This window comes from Podarcis raffonei, chromosome Z (genome assembly GCF_027172205.1).
Source record: "Podarcis raffonei isolate rPodRaf1 chromosome Z, rPodRaf1.pri, whole genome shotgun sequence".
Taxonomy (NCBI): Eukaryota; Metazoa; Chordata; class Lepidosauria; order Squamata; family Lacertidae; genus Podarcis; species Podarcis raffonei.
The window spans coordinates 10,487,029-10,504,001 of NC_070621.1; the positions used below are offsets into that span (position 1 = coordinate 10,487,029).

General features: G+C 44.8%; 1 protein-coding gene across 1 annotated transcript; it reads left to right on the forward strand.

The window, feature by feature from the left end:
• Positions 1-756: 756 nt before the first annotated feature.
• On the forward strand, positions 757-13,699 carry LOC128406660 (protein CutA homolog). The gene is made up of 6 exons (XM_053374208.1): positions 757-1,028; positions 2,913-3,061; positions 9,711-9,770; positions 9,905-9,950; positions 10,301-10,350; positions 12,671-13,699. The coding sequence occupies exons 1-6, from the start codon at positions 912-914 to the stop codon at positions 12,771-12,773; spliced, it is 525 nt and encodes a 174-aa protein (XP_053230183.1). The 5' UTR covers positions 757-911; the 3' UTR covers positions 12,774-13,699.
• Positions 13,700-16,973: the final 3,274 nt, after the last annotated feature.

Sequence of the window (16,973 nt, forward strand, 5' to 3'; positions counted from 1 at the left end):
TTGGATGTTTTGAAGTAGGGCTTGGAATTTTTCATCATTTTACTGCTTCTTATCTTTTTGTACACCACTTTGAGGGGGGTTTTCTCCATTTTAAGGAGTAGATAAATTTCATCCAATACTTAATTGAATAATAATTATATATCTCATTTACAAATTTATAATCTGCACTTTCATAAACACATAGCAAGACAGTGTACAACATATAAGGATAAAAATGATCCAAAGATCCATAAAAACATCAAGATATATTAGAATTGGGTAAAGGAAAAAAGGAAATCATATTACAAAGGCCTGTCTAAACAAGTTTTCAAAGGATGCCTGAAGGAAAGGAAGGGTGGTCATTATTATTATTATTACTATTATTTAAAAAGTTTGATTATTATTCATTGGATTTGTATATGGGCTTTCTTCCCAGACAGTTTCAAGTACAAAGATATAATATAACATTCAAAATTGGGGTGGCGGTGGAGACTTCCCTTGCGTGTTGGGTAATTATTATACAAAATCAACTAATGTACTGTTTACATTTCGGATAGGTTTTGCAACAAGTGTGAATCTGGTTTATCCCCGCGGATGTCAGGCACCCAAACCAAACCGCTTCAGTGTCCCCAACCAAGCAAAATACTTTGAATGCCTTAGAGACGCTGGAGCGGGTTCAAATGGGGGAAGATGTACAGAGGAACGAGCCAAAAGGCAGGGCATCGGGGCTCTCAGAGGGGCTATGCCAGAGAGGCGGGCACCAGCCGCTAGGAAGGAGGAGTTTGTCAGCCGTCAGTCGGCTTTCCTTTGCAAGCAAACACACCATTTATTTTTGTTTGCTTATTTCACAGCGGTAGCCACATCTGGAAAGGTGGCGAACAAGTGGGCGAGGAAAGGGAGCCACAGCCTTGGAGCAGGGGCTAGTAGCAGCCATGGGCAGGTGCGCTAAGATGGCAAAAATGCCGATGGAGTGGTTTGCTCAGCGTTGCCAGGCTCTCCTCGCGGCGTCTGGCTCGGCGTTGCGCCAGGGATACTTGACTTTGCCGCTGGTAAGTTTGACATCACTACGTTGCAAAGTTGAAGAGCGAAGGGAGAGCCGAAATAGAGCAAAAGCAGGCGAGAGCCACAGGGGAATTCCCACAACATGACGTCGCACCTCTCTTCCCCGGCATTAAAAGACAAACTTTAAACTTGGCGGGGCGAGGGGTGGAGAGAATGTGGCTATCGTATGGGTTTAAAACAAACAAAAATATTTCCCTTGAATTTAATGATCGTGGGGTTTTCCTCAAGTTAAGTTTCACTCAGGAGTAGACCCATTGAACTCAATGGAGCTAGGTTAGTTGCGTCCATTTTCAATGGGTCTACTCTGAGTAGGGCTGCTAACATTGGATGCAGCCTCATGAGCCAATGTCTGAAATAAAAAAAATATAGCTTCCCTCTTTGGAAGAATAAAACTATCTCAATGCTTTTGGCAAGCAACACTGGTTCTAACTTCTTGAAAAATTAATGCTGTTTCTTGCAAAGATGATGTTGTCTAAGGACGATGCATCTCTGGCAAATTGCCATGGACATAGTTTTGTTTTACAGTGCAATTTCTCCTCGGAAATTAGCTGGGTTTTATAGGGTTTGTTCCCTGGGTGTGTTTGGCTTGTGCAAAAGTTCACTGTGAATTGCAACTTTTCTTTGATGGTGTTGTAAAAGGTAAATAAGCTGCCCTATCAATAATAAACTTGAAAACTATTTTAATGCATCAGAAGAATTCCTGGTTTAATTTTTACCGAGGTTTTAATGATTTAGCAAAACATTAAATTGCAGTTAATTTTTTTGTGTCTCTTTCTCCCCATTGGGGATTATGCAGCTTATAAATGAGTTTAACGCAGAGGTGACCCACCCCACGGCATCAGGAACAGGACTTTGCAAGCATGCATAAGGGTGGTTATTCTAGATGTATTTAAAAGGTTTCAGTTCTGCCTCCCCATTTCTGTGGTGGAATAAGAAACTCCTGTGTTGCTCTATGGCAGGGATGAGGAACAAAAGATATGGTTGCAGTACCATTCTCCTCATTCCTGTCACCGGCCGTGCTGGCTGGAGCTGTTGGGAATTGGAGTCCTAATACATAGGGAGGTTAGAGCTGGAAATGGATCGAAAAAGGACAGCCAAAATGAGGAAGTGGGCAGAGGAAAGGTTTGTTGAGACAAAAGACGAATAAGTAGCAACATGATAGAGGTGTATGGCAAGGAGAAAGTGGACAGAGAATTTTTCTCTCTCACACACACAATACTAGAACTCAGAGACATCCCAGTGAAGCTGAAGATCGGAAGGTTCAGAACAGACAAAAAAAAAAAGTACTTCTGCACTCAGTGGCTCCCAAAATTGGGTCTCCAGCTGTTGTTGGACTACAACAGCATCCCTGACCACTGGTCCTTTTAGCTGGAGACCCAAGTTTGAGAAACATTGATTTGAATTTGCTCCCACAAGAGGCAGTGACGGCCACCAACTTGGAAGGCTTCAAAAGAGGAGTAGACAAATTCACGGAGGATCAAGCTATCAATGGCTACTAGCCATACTGGCTATGTGTTGGAGGTAGTATGTCTCTGGACAGCCGTTGCTGGGAATCGCAAATGGGGAGAGCACTGTTGTACCTGGGTCCTGCTTGCAGGCTCCCATCAGGCATCTGGGGTTGGTCACTGTGAGAACAGGAGGCTGAAGTAAATAGACCTCTGGTCTCATCAAACAAGGCTCTTCTTATGTTTTTATGTCACAAGTTCTTCACTCCTGTGGTGTTATTAAACAAGCACTGTTTCCCCGTCTCCCAGACACATTTCCTGCTTTTCAGAATACTTCAATGACCTGTATTTACATTGTCTAAGTTTGGAGGCCTATTCAGCTGATGTATGATCTGGTTTCTTCTCCCCACCCCACCCCTCCTCCAGGTTATGAGCTTCTCTTTGCTAATGTATCCAGTGCTGAGAACCCTTGTCCTCCATTTGCACTCTGCTGTTACTGGTAGCTATATTCCTGGATCTCATTCAATTGCACTCGTCAATTGCCCCAACGAACAGACTGCTAGAGACATTGCAAGGTAGGGTGACTTGACACATTCTTGGCCCAAGCGGGTCAATGAATAATTGAAATATACTAGTTTGTTGAAGTATTGAGTGGCTTGTTTGTGCTGTTGTTACATACAGCTGAGAACATTCCACTCTTTATTCAGAGGTTAAGAGATCAAGGTGGGATGAGAATGAGCTTCTACAGAGCCGAGTCATATTTCTCTTATACAGAGCTAGACCATTTGTCTATCTAGCTCTCAAGGAACAGAAGTGAGGGGAGTTATAGGCCAAGAATAAAGTCTAGGTCTGTGGAACAATATTCCTGTCAAGACATGAGAGGAACCCACTATCTGCACCTTCCAGAAACAATTGAAGATTTTTTTTTTAGTTGCTACAGGATTTCTCAGCAGGATAAATGGTCTTTACCATGAATGTCCATTTGTTAGTGTTTTATTCTTGTTTTAAATGTATTTGAGTTTTGAGTTTTATATGAATTGCCTTCAGATGGTGGTTTAGAAGGTGATTAATAAATTAGGAGGAAGAAGAGCTGGAGGGTCACAAATTCATAGCCCTGCTCCAAGACTTCACCCTATCAAGCCAATATTCATAAGGACTAGAATCTTACTTCTAAAAACAAATGTGAATTTGGCACTTGTGTGGTATGGTAGCTGAAACTTAAGACACAGATTCAGCAATCAGACCACATAAGCCTTGCCTGTAAGTTCTATAAAGGGGACGTGGCAAGCAGCTTTGAAAAGTCAGAGAGGGGAAATTCCACATGTCCAAAGTCTAGCATGATGGGATTACACCCAGCTTCTGTTTCTGGGTTTGAATGGTTCTCTGTTTCAAGCACTCTCTGCCAATGAAATGTTTACCAAGCAAAGCAGAGTTCCCTGGGGCACCTCTGTATAAATAGAGAAACTTCTCTCCACCCCACCTCTTGCCCCATAAGCAGAAAGGAAGTGCGAACAGCCTGTTTTGCCCAGAAAATACAAACATGTTGTGGCAGCCTCTCCTTTCCAATATGAATATTCATCCCTTTCTGCTACCAGTCATGTTTGCTTGCAGTTAAGAGTGAGGCTTGATGCGCAATAGTAGAGCATCTGCTTTGCATGCAGATGGTCCCTGGTTCAATCCCCAGTGCCTCCAGGTGGGGCTGGGAATAACTTCTGCCTGCCTGAAATCCTGGAGAGCTACTGCGCGTCAATATAGATAATAGAGAGCTAGATGAATGCATAGCAATCTGAGGCTGCTTCCTATGTTCTTTTGGGATAGGGCCATAGCTCAGAGGCAGGGCATCTAGAAGTCCCAAGTTCAATCCCTCCAAGCTGGGCGGAGAATGATTCTTCTCTGAATCCGTGGAGAGCTGCTGCCAGTCAGTGTGTAGATGATGCTGGACCGATGTTCTAACTCAGCAGAAAGCAGGTTCTTGTGTTCCTGTTCATGTGTACATGTCATGCACAGTGAGCAACTCCTGAACTCAGATGGTGAGCAATGATAAATCTGGCTCTCAGAAGGAGCCACTGAGAAAGAGGAGAGAAGAATCAACATGTCTGGAGCAACTCTGAGGTTCACAGGATTACATCAAATCTAAGGTTGTTGTTTCTTTAAGCGATGGGTGGCAAAATCAGTAACCATGGTATTTGGAGCATCCTGGGACTTTGCCTGAGTAAATCCATCCTCTAGGAAGCTGTCTGAAAGAGAAAATCCACTAGAGGAAAAGAGGTCACAGTACAAACAACAGCTGCCTTTTTATCCTACCCTTGAAAAAGGTCCCACTCTTCACTGCTTCTGTGTATGGGAAAGGAAATAAACTTATTTCCATGCATCCCCCACTGTGGAGGTTTTGACTGTCTGGACTTTGCTCTTAAAATGGTGTGCTAAGCGCAGCTCTGATGATGATCCAATATGTGGATTAAACATTGTTCAGTCCTTTTGGGAACAGGGTGTTTTTGCGAAATAACTTTGGTGCATCCACTGTCTGCTTAAGTAATGGTGTGTCATGACACTCCCCTAAATACACAACCTAAAATTGCATAAGGGGCACACACAGAAGATGTCTGTCAAGACTGTTGTTTATTATGACTAAGGACAAGTGTTGTTTATTATCATTAAGGATCAGACAGGACTACTGCAAAACAAAGTACTTTGTTTAAACAAGCTTTCTTTAACTCCTCTCTTTCTCTGACTCTCCTGCTCTGCATACTTTCTGAGTTGAATCACTTCCAGGTAGCTTTCTCTTAACCTATGTCTTCCTTTTGTGTCACTAAGTTTCGCATGCTGACCACTGTCCTAGTTCTCTTACTTAGTTCCACATACATTAATGCATATTTCCTTTTATAACTTTAACCAAATAAAATTATTATTACATTTAACTATATAGTTTTAAAAGTCCATATACCCCCGTGAATATGGACCCTAAATCGGCAACGTACAGAGAGTTGTTAATTGAAACAGAAAACCAGTTAAAATTGAAAGACTTTAATGAAGTTAGAGAGAACGTAACAGATTGGTAACAATATTTTCAGCTAAATGAAATGTTTAAGAATGATAAAAAGATGGGATTTGAGTATGAAATTTCAACTTTTCAGACAGAAATAATAGAAAATGATACGAAATTATTATCTAAAATGTACAATCTGTTGCTGGAATGGGAAACAAAGGATGAAGAGGTCAAATCAGTCATGAAAATGATGTATAGATGGTACTTAACTACAGTTAAATTAGCAAAAATGTATAAAACTAGGAAAAGCAAGTGTTGGAAATGTAAAGCAACAGAAGGGACATTTTTTCATATGTGGTAGGATTGTAAAATTATAAAGAAATATTGGGAAATGATTTATAATGAATTGAAGAAGATGTTTAAAATAACCTTTCTCAAAAAACCAGAAGCTTTCTTACTAGGTATTATAGGAGTGCACCTACCAAAATTACAAAAGTACTTGTTTATGTATGCTACAACAGCTGCACAGACTTTATTAGCACAATATTGGAAAGACGAAGGTGTCCCTTTCAAAGAAGATTGGCAAGTTAAACTAATGCACTATGCTGACATGGCAAAATTGACGATGAAATTAAGAGGAAGAGACAACAATGAATTTAAGGAAGAGTGGAAGATGTTTATTACATATATACAGAAGCAATGTACACAGGCTAATACATTAGCAGGGTTTTAAGTTTGCTTGTAATTTTACAATGAATGGATAATAGGTGATTTAAATATGTTATAAATTTAACAATGGACACGCAGCATGTTGATAAATAATAGAACCAAGGAAGGGATTAGACTGAGGGAAGTCAATCTGGTTTGTTTGGTTTTTGTGTTTTTGTTTGTTTTTTTGGAAAATCAATAAAATATTATTTTATAAAAAGAAGAGCTGCTTCGTTCCATATGCATTGATACAAAGGCAGTGGTGACTGGTGCCCATTGTTGGAACTGATAGGGTGCATAGGAGACAACTATGCATGGGCACCCACAGTAATATAATTGTAGGGGCTGGGCACCCACACAATCAATGCTGCCTCTGAAAGAGAAGCAGTTCAGCTCCGCCTTCTGCAGTCAGCGAGATGCACACTTTTTGGGGGGGTGGGCGTCAGACGCAGAGGCAGAGTCCAAGCCCCTCTGTGGAAAAGGGTGGCTCACTGGCTGTGAAGAGGGGGAGGAAGAGGAGCTGCCGCTGGTCGCCACATTGCAGACATTTGATGTCATACGTAATGCAGACGTTTGATGTCTTACGTACATGCCTGCATGTAGTGCATGGGACATCACATGCACCATGTGCAGGTGTGTGCATGTGACGTCACACGTCTGCATTGTGGCAGCGGGCACCCAGAATCCTGAAGGTGAGATGGCATCCCTGATAGGGTGGAAGCCCAGCCGTAGGGGGTGCCAGAGCCAATGCTAGTCAAAGCCAAATGATTATTCTTTTGTCACCATCCTCCTCCCTGCTGAATCCTGCAAGGGAACACTGAGACTAGGGAGGAGTAAATTGGCAGGCAGTGCCGTGCCCTAGGTTGGTTGTAAGTATGAAAGCAGGTGCAGGCAGGTGGAGTCTGTCTGAGAGCATACAGAGGCTTTTGGGATTGTTCCCCATTTGCCCTAAGGGACTAGCCTCTCTGTAAGGTCCCACCCACCTGTCTGATATGCTGGTTGTTCAGATGCGAGTAGCATGCGTTTTATTTTATTATCAGGGAGCAACTTTGGAAGGGCCTTGAAATATACTCAGAGTCACAAAGTCATTTCATGCTCTTTATTCAGCTCATAGTGGTGAGGAGGAATGAATGAAAGTCCCCTCAAAGTATCTGCTTTATATACATTATTTACACAATGGGCTGCACATGATTGGCTAATTCCGGAATTCTACTGTAAGCCAGGTTGTGGATTCACTTCTATCTGGAGCATGATTGGGTAGTTCCTGCCAACCAATCATACTGCTGCATTGTTCTAGGACCAATCAGACTGCTGCATTCTGAATTCTATTGTTCTAGGACCAATCAGACTGCTGCAGTTTGGATCCTATTGTTCTAGGACCAATCAGACTGCTGCAGTTTGGATCCTATTCAACTCAGTACATAACAGGCCTTAACACTTAACTTTGCAGAGTGGGCAGTACCAGCTTTGTGTTTCAGAGGCGGGCAGCAGTTTCCTATAGAAGGTGTTTCTCCCTAACATTGAAATCTGATGCCTACCTCCCTTCAGTGGGGAGTAAGCCCCGCTGAACACAGCAAGAATTACACCTGAGTGAGTTACAAATAGACTTAGGATGCACAGTGAATGGCGTTTCCTTCCCAGTCTCCTGAGGCTAGGCTGAATGGCATGAAGCTGTTGTCTGTCGCCATTCTGGGTCCTTGGGTCCTGGAGCTGTAGCCTGGATGTGCGGTGCGATGCTGTGTTGCCTGTGGTGGCTGTGTACAGTGCACGGTGGACAGCTCAGCAGGATCCCATCCTCGTCGCCAGTGAAATATACTCGGAGTCCTGTAGTGATTTCATGCTCTTTATTGCAGCTTGTAATACAGTGGTTGAATTGCCCCCCAAACCTCAGGCTTTTATATACAGTTCTACCCTGGGTTGAATATGCTTCATGTTGAGCATGTTCGAGTTGCGCTCTGCGGCAACCCGGAAGTAACGGAGCGTGTTACTTCCGGGTTTCGTCGCTCGTGCATGCACAGACGCTCAAAATGACATCACGCGCATGACATCATCCACTCCAGAACGGATCCCGTTCACATCCCAAGGTACCACTGTACATTATTTACGCAATGAGACCCGTCTGATTGGCTGATTCTGCTTCCCTCCTGGAGCCTGATTGGTCTTCTCCTACAAACCAATCAGCTGTTGCATTCTAGGATCCTACTTGCCTATTGTTCTAGGATCCAAGCTTAGTACATAACACCCAGGGTTTAACATCTTGCTTACACCTTGGATATTTTAAATCTAACTTTTTCCTTCTGAGATTTGTGGCAGAGGAGACTGTACCATAGTGTAGGCTGGACTATTAAGATACTGCCCTGTCAGTTCCAGTCTTTCCTCACCTGCCTGCTTTCTTACATCCAGCCCCAGGGGTGATACTAATCATCAGCTTCCTCCTCCTTAGTCCCCTTGCAGAACTCTATATGGAGGAAGATGAAGACAAAACTAGAATTATTTGGTTCTGACTACTCCCTGCTTTCTGCCCCACTAGTGTCCTGATCACCACTCCTCAGGAGGAGCTCAGCAGCCTGACTATGGTTTAAGCCATTTGGCATGCAGCACAAAGTGTGCCTATTTATATTCCCCAGGCATTCCAAGACGCAGCATTGCAGTGGGAGTATTAGCAGCCAGTACTTTCTTGATCATCTGACTGTAAATGGTAGAATATAAAATGCCCTGAGATCTATAAATAGAATACAGAAAACAAGCTTATTCAACTCTGGGTGAATTTGAGAGAGAAAAGTGGGAGAAAGCAAATTCCAGACTAGAGATTATTTGGGAAGGGATTGCAAATAATTCCAGGCTGCATAATAGCATTATAGAAATGAATGCTGAGGCTGCCTTTGAAACACTGTGCCCAGTTTTGGTTGCCCAATCTGAAAAAGGTTATCACAGAGCTGGAAAAGGTGCAAATAACAGAAATCAAGGGGTCGAAAAGAAAAATGTAGCCCCTAAGAAAAAAGGCTACATTAATATTTTTTCCTTAGTTTATTTAAAGTAACATGAGGATCGTGATATAAAACAAATGTGGGGGAACTATTTCAAGCTGAGGGCCACATTCCCTTCTAAGCAACCTTTCGGAGGCCACATACCAGTGGAAGGAAAGGCCAGAGGCAATAGTAGGCAGAGAAACAAATGCAAATTTTACTTTTGTACAGTAGGCTGCTTTCTGCTATACACTCTCACACACCTCTGTATCCTCCATCCAATAAATCAAGAGGCATGATCAGAGTTTAAAGACACATTCCAGCCAGGCAAAAACACTCAAGGAAATTGAGGGCAGGGCCGGTGAGGGATGTGGCTGGGAAAAGAGAAGGTGACTAGGGAACCTGGAGAATGTCCTAAGGGCCAGATAGAGAGACCTCGAGGGCCACATTTACCCCTGGCCAGGCCTGAGGGTCACCACCCCTGTCATATCACAAACCTGATGACACTGGGAAGCCAGTTGCAAGGATACTTACCTGCCGATTAACCTCTTCTGTTTCTCCTAGGGCAATTATGGAGAGAAAATTGGCTGCTTGCGTGAATATCCTCCCCAAGGCCTCATCCATGTGAGTCAAGAACCAAACCCATTTGACCACTCTGGAAGAATCATGTGTGATTGTACATCTCTGAGGATACTCTACATGTTTTGTTTGGTTGTTTGTAATTTTTAAGCATACTTTCTTCTTGGCTTTTTGTGTAGGTATATTTGGAATGGAGAGATAGAGGAAACTACAGAGATACTTCTGGTAAGTACAGCGGTGGCTGGTCCATTAGAGTGAATGGGGCACCCTCAGCCTGCCCTCAGCCAGCCCCCACCTGCCTGCCTGCCTCCTTCCTTACAACTAGTCCAGTTTCCTCCCTCTCCCCTTTAATCTCACTGTTGCCCCTTGTAGAACTCAGCAGAAAGGGTGGGGGACAAAACTAGATGGAAACAAATTATTTTGAATCCCAATATCAAATTTTACCATCATTCATTATTTCATTTCAGCTTTGTCCATCTACAAAGTGGTCTGCTTGGCTACAGCTTCACAAATAGACCTTATCATTAATGCATTGTGGTGATGCCTAATCTACATATCTTCCCTTTCTGTTACAGCTGATGAAAACAAGGACCTCCAAAATCAATGAGTTGTCAGAATATATCAGGTGAGGTTTCTTATGTGGCTGGTTTTGTTTATTGGTTTGTTTTGTTTTTGCAGAGGGGCAGGGACACGACACAGCTTAAATCTGTCCCAAAGAGTTGCTTGCAGCCAGTGATGGCTGGCTCCTATTAGGACTGGTAGGACAGAAGGCAGGGAGTCCAAGAACAGGTGGTGCCAGAGCAGCAGAGCCAACTGCCATCCTCCTCCCTGCTGAACTCAATAAGGGCAACACTGAGACTAAGGAGGGAGAAGCTGTAAGCCAAGGCCACACCCTAGACTGGTTGCAGGTAAGAAGGCAGGGCTGGCTGAGAGCAGGCTGAGGGTGATGGTGCAGTGCCCCATTCACTCTAATAGACCAGCCTCCACTGCACTTATCAAAAGTATCTCTGTAGCTTCCTTTTTATCTCCATTCCAAATACAGTGGTACCTTGGGTTAAGAACTTAATTTACTCCGGATGTGCTGGTCCAGGGGGGAGGTTATCGTGGGGCGAGGTCCAGGACCTGAGTTGAGGGTCGGCAGACAGTCCTCCTCGGGCAAAGCGGGGTCCACAGCGAGAAGCCGGGCAAGGACAGGAACACTGGGGAAACAGGACAGGATGCTGGCCGAAACAGCTCTTCAACGACGTTGCTCCCGCAACCTGGGACCAGGCTGACTGGCCTTTATCTTCTCTGAGGCCAGGGGCGGTCCCGGCCCCCAGGAGACCCGCCTCTCCTGGCCTTAAGGTGAGCACTCCTCCTGGGAGAAACCAGTTCCCTTCGCCTCTCTGCCCTTCGCCTCTGCAGTTCAGGAGAGGCTGAAGGGTTACTGGACCCAGGGGGAGTCTCACCTGTAGGCACTGAGTCCTCAACCGCCTCCGGAGCCAGAGTGGATTCACCTGGTGCCTGCTCTTGAGGATCCGGCACAGGTGCAGGCGCTTCAGAATCAAGGCCCTGCCCCAGTTCAGCCGGCCCTGGAGGCGGGGACTCCTGTGCAGGCTGGGATTCCTCCGGTTCAGCCTCTGAATCGGATTCCCAGGCCATCACACCATCCCCCCTCCCAGCCCCCCCCCTCAATCGGGGGTCTGGACCCGGCTTGTTGGGGTACGCCGCATGGAAATCTCGGAGGCAGGCAGGCGCGTGGACGATGGCTGCTGGTTCCCAGGAACGGTCCTCCGGTCCATACCCCTTCCAGTCTATGAGATACTGCAGCTTTCCCCTGCGGTATCAGGAGTCCAGAATGCGTTCCACCTCATACTCAGGCTCCCCCTGAACCAAAACTGGCTGCAGTCGAGGACGGTTCGGGTGGAACTCGTTGGGTGGGGCCACCAGACTCAGATTTCTGTTCTCATCCTGAAGCAAAGTTCTTAACCCGAGGTACTATTTCTGGGTTAGCAGAGTCTGTAACCTGAAGTGTCTGTAACCCGAGGTACCATGTATACCTGTACAAAAGGCCATGATGAAAGTCTCAGCTTGGTGAAGCAGTGCTCTGTAAATAGAAGCTGCTGTGTGACAAGTTTAAAAGTCACACACACAAAGTTATCAGATGGACAAGCCAGTCCTCAAAGCAAGGTGGCCCACCCACTGGGCACACTCTGGTTGTGGCCCTCTATGCTGAATACCAAATCTACAGCTGGTTGCAGGTTTGAGAGGGCTCCCTCAGGTTTTTTATGAAGTGATAACAGCCTGAAGGCACTCCCAAGCAGCTACTGACTGCCATTGTGATTTCCCACATTGCAGTGTTACTCCAGGGCATTGTGGGAAATGAAAATGGCTGTTTGTTGTAGACCCACCTGACCAGAATGTAGGAGGCGGGTGGGGCCCACATTGACACAAGTGGGCACTGCCATGATGTCGGGGCCTTGTCAGCTGCCCTAGGATACCAGGAGCCTACACCAGGCCTGACCAGATCCCACACATTCATGGTACTGTTGAGTGAAAAACACAAGCACGGTTTTGTCGCCCTGCAGTCTTCTAATACAACAGTGGGAAGCCCACCAGCTGTGGGCCAGATTTGGCCCACCAGACCTCCCAATTTGGCGCATTAATCAGTTTTGCCCAAGTCACACCCATCAGCCTCATACCTGAGGTCATATGGGTGAGGTAGAGTTGCAGGGAGTTGAATCCTGCTTAGTTACTGTCTTCCCACTCCTGTTGGCCAACCGTCCATCACCTGACATGATTGACAAGTGCGTGGGCCTGCTGGCTGGAGCTTTATCTTCCCCTACTATCCCAAAATGCTCCTGCACGCCTGTTCTGATATGTGGCTCGTATACCCCTTTTACCTGTAAGAATTCCATTCTCGCTTCATAGTAAGATGCAGATAATCTGTGCATTTCTTCCCTCAGCTCCTTGCATCCATTCGCAATCCCTGAATTTATCAGCCTGCTCATTGACCAGGGAAACCCGGCCTATTTAAAATGGATGGAGGAGAGTATCCCGTATGATTAGCCATCATCATCCAGAAGATGCTTCTGGACAGACTTTCCCAAAGGACTTGTGGATATTGCCAGCTACCATAGCATGACAGTCCTCTCTTTTCGCAGACATGGTCAAGGTGGAAAAGCAACTGAGAATGCTCCGTTAGTGGTTCTGAGTTGCATGAGAGCGGGATCCTCTCTGGAAGAAACAGGATCTTTGTGTGGCAACTTGCTCAGTCTTGCAGTTTTTGGTTTAACATTTTGTGGCTATAATTCTCCAAAGAAAGTAGCTGTACAAGAAGCAAAGTCTGAAATGTCTCCTAACATCCAGACAGGCTTGCACAGTTGCCTCTCTCACATTTTCGCTGGGATCTCAGAAACCAAGAAAATTGAGTTTTAAGGAATTCAGTGAACAAGAAGTAGCAGTGTGAGCCAACCCTAAGATTTGGTTTGGACCCTGATTAGGTGCTTCGGAAAACAGCTCAGTCTGAGACACTTCATGGGTTGCCCAATTTGGCTTGGGAGGTACGCAAGTCTCCTTCATTTCTACCCACTCCATTCACTATTTTGGGGTGGCAGGGGAGGGAGGCTATAACTTTGTTCGCTTTTTTGCAAAAGTGTGTGAAATTTACAGGCATTGCAATGGATAATTTACAAGCATTGCAATACCAAATTACAAGTAAAGAGGTCAAAGGGCTTTCGTACTAGACACTGTTAGAGACTGACTTTAAAAAAAAAACAGAAACACCTATAATTTCTTATTTTGGGGAGAACTGAGTGAAATTTGCAGCCATGATAATCCCTTATGAGTGCATGACACTTACTCAGAAGTGGTTTTCCTGCAAGGACAGCTGCCACAGGTTGGGGGTGTGTAAAAAAGGAATCAAGACCCTGATGTTGGGAAAGATGGAGGGCACAAGGAGAAGGGGATGACAGAGGACGAGATGGTTGGACAGTGTTCTCAAAGCTTGAGTTTGACCAAGCTGCGGGAGGCAGTGGAAGACAGAAGTGCCTGGCGTGCTCTGGTCCATGGGGTCACAAAGAGTCAGACATGACTAAACGGCAACAACAACAAAAAGGAATCAACCTTCTTTGGTGTTTTGTCAGCAATTGGGTCTGAAAATTGCAACCAGAAGATAGGTGACTCTGAATCAGAGATCTGCCAAATTGCAGACAAATAGGTTCAGGAGTTTGGTGGTTTGATTTTGGGGTGGGAAGAATGAAAAAGGATTATCTTTCTAGTGGGCTTCAGGAGTTCCCACTTCAGCTCGCGCCCACCTCTGTGGAAAATATTAATCACCTCCAAAAAAGCTAAAAACCTCATTCTTTAAATTCCCTATTCTGGCTTCTCCCTAAAAATAAAAAATATATAAGCACCTCTCTCTCTTTCTCTCTCCTCTGAAAAACACTAGTCACTTCCAATTCCATTTGCCTAGACATAAATGGATTTTGTCTGTGCTCCTTGCACACAGACTAATCTCATCAAATTCAATGGGTGGCTGCAAATAGTTCCATCTCATTCCAAAATGGCAGCCTTTCCCGGCCTGGTGTCCTCCAACATGCTGTCCTTCTTCATGCTGGCCGAGGCTGGGAGTTGTAGTCCAAAAGATACTGGAGGACACCAGGCTGAGGAAGGCTGGCACAAAGGCTTGCACGATCATTTTAAGCGCATGGGAAATTCCTCTTTAATCTGCTGTCAGTCCATTATGTGATAAAGCTCCTACAACATCTGGAAATGGATTCTGCTCTCTTCCCCTCCTCAAAGTTATTAGAGCTATAGTAGCTAAAGCAAAATGTGTGTGTGTGAAACTAATCTGTTTATTCCTCCACCCCTTAAAATGCAGTTGTCATTCTCTACTCAAAAACTGAGAATTGAGGGGCAGAGGATTTTTTTTTTTTTTTGGTTCTGCTACCAGGAACAAGCCCAGTTGATTTTTTCAGTGCAGTGCAGTGCAGTGGAAAACTGGCAGATGTGCAAAGGATTGACCCATGACTGCCCTACAACCCACCCTACCCCCTGCCACAAATGTGTTGGTTTAAGAACATTTCTATCCCACCTTTTTGTTTAGAAAGCAAACACTTCAGACCACTTATGGCACCTGAAAATTTAAATACTGTAGCCAACGAACTATCTCCCTGCCTGCCAGTGTTGGGCAAGAAACACATGTGTCCAACTAACGTCTGAATAATGCTTTCTGAAGCACAAGGGTAGAGATCTGGAAACCTTTCAGATATTGCCATGCTAAAGCTCCCATCGTCACTGGAAGCAGAGTCCCATCAACATGCAGGGGAACATTTTCTCTGCCCTTTGTGTACCACAGCTCAAGAGCTACATGCCCTTGTGGGCAACCTCACGAGGGCCATATGCCACTGGTGGACAGGGCCAGATGCAAAAATGGATGGAACAATGAATGTAAATTTCATCTTTGTGCAGTCGGCTAATTTCTAAGTGCACTCACAGATATCCTCCTGTGTCCCCCCCATCCAGGCAAGCAAGATGCATTGCTCGAGGATGAACTGTGCCCAGGCAAAAACACTCATGTTGTGAAACGAGGGTGTGGTCTGAGCATAGCTGTCAACTTTTCCCTTTTCTTGCAAGGAATCCTATTCGGAATAATGGTATTTCCCTTTTAAAAAGGGGAAAGTTGACAGCTATGGGTCTGAGAAGAATCCCAAGGGTCAGAGAGAGAGGCGTGGAAGGCCACATTTGCCACTTCCCCCACCCCACCCTGGCCTACATTTTCCCTTTGTTTATGCCTTTGACTTGTTCCTTCCTCCCCACTCAACCCAGGATCTCCCCCCTGCCTTCTGGTCTTCCCCCCTGTGAATATCCCCACCCCCAAATCCATCACCTCTGCCAAACATCTCATTTTGCTTTGTGCGGCAGAACCGTCTCCATCCCAAGAAACACGAATGCCGTGGTGAAGTTGGAAAAAAACAAACCACTTTATTTTTAATAATAATCGCACATCTGTCATATTAATTACAACTCGAATAGAACAAAACAAAAGGTCAGTCATTAAAGAGCAGCAAGTTGAAAGACTGAATCTTTTCTCTCTCTGGTTTTAATAAGAAGGTGCACAGAAGCATTAAGAACATCAATCCAAGCTAATGTAAAAAGAGAGAGAAAATCCCTCGGGAGGGGGGAATGATATTTTTAGAGCCCCGCCTTCCCCCCCCCTCTCACTACGGCAGATTAGTCTGCTCTGTTGTGGGGCCTAGATTTAAATCGTGCAATGAGAAACGTGCAAATGCAACCACATTCAGATCTCTCTGCAAATTACTGGTAATGATAACAGATTCTTAACTTCAAAACAAAACAAAAAACAAAAAAACAAAACAAAACAAAAAGTCAGTGCTTGGTCATTTCAATGTGTCATCCACAATGCTGCGCCCAGTACTTTTTTCAGGTAGAACTTGCCAGAACTCAGTTTTGGCACCTCTCAGGTAGGTGCCATTGCCATTGTAAGAGAATGAGGGTGCCATTCATGGTGAATTCCAGCACCTCTTTTTCTACAAAAATAGCACTGGCTGTGCCTTTCATTGTCAAGGAGAATGTTAGGAGACAGAAGCAAGTCTCTTTTTTTTGGTCTCCCTCATTTTGAGGAAATGTCCCCTTTTCAAATCTTCCCCGTAGTCAAGAGTATATTGGATGGTGTGCATACTAAACCTCAGGTGTCAGTGGCAATTCCCCTCCCCCTCCCAGAGCTACAATTCCCAGAGTTCCCTGTGTAGAGGGGTTAATTGTTGAACATTCTGAGAACTGTGGCTCTGGGAAAGGAATAGGTGTCTCCTAATTGCTCTAAGCCCCCTTAACAAACCACAGCTCCTAGAAATCTTTGGGGAAAATCATGGCCATTTAAAGTGGTATCAGCATGAATATGGCCTGTATTTGAATTTAGAGGTGTTCTCCCAAGAGAGCCTTGTGGGATGGAGAACCCTTGTTGGAAACTGAAGGGAGCTCAGCTAACTCCAAAATGGTGGTGCTTCTCCCCTGCTTTGTTTTAAAACCCCTGACAGAGATCATTCTGTCACACCTGCACTTGAATTATTAAACCCACAGACATTGGTGCAAAAGCCAGACATGTGTTTAGACGCACAAACTGGCTGGTCATCAGTGATTTGGCTCCATAACAACATTAGCACCGCCTAGTGGTTCACAGTTAATAGCACAATGAGCTCCACTGTGGGCAGTGGATGCCAGACAACACTGAAAATAAAATATGTTAAT

Bases quoted from the DNA above. Each gene is read 5' to 3' on its own strand.
- LOC128406660 (XM_053374208.1), top strand. From the start codon at position 912: ATGGGCAGGTGCGCTAAGATGGCAAAAATGCCGATGGAGTGGTTTGCT. The intron at 3,062-9,710 runs GTAGGGTGACTT...TGTTTCTCCTAG, and splicing joins ACTGCTAGAGACATTGCAAG to GGCAATTATGGAGAGAAAAT. The intron at 9,951-10,300 runs GTAAGTACAGCG...TTTCTGTTACAG, and splicing joins AAACTACAGAGATACTTCTG to CTGATGAAAACAAGGACCTC.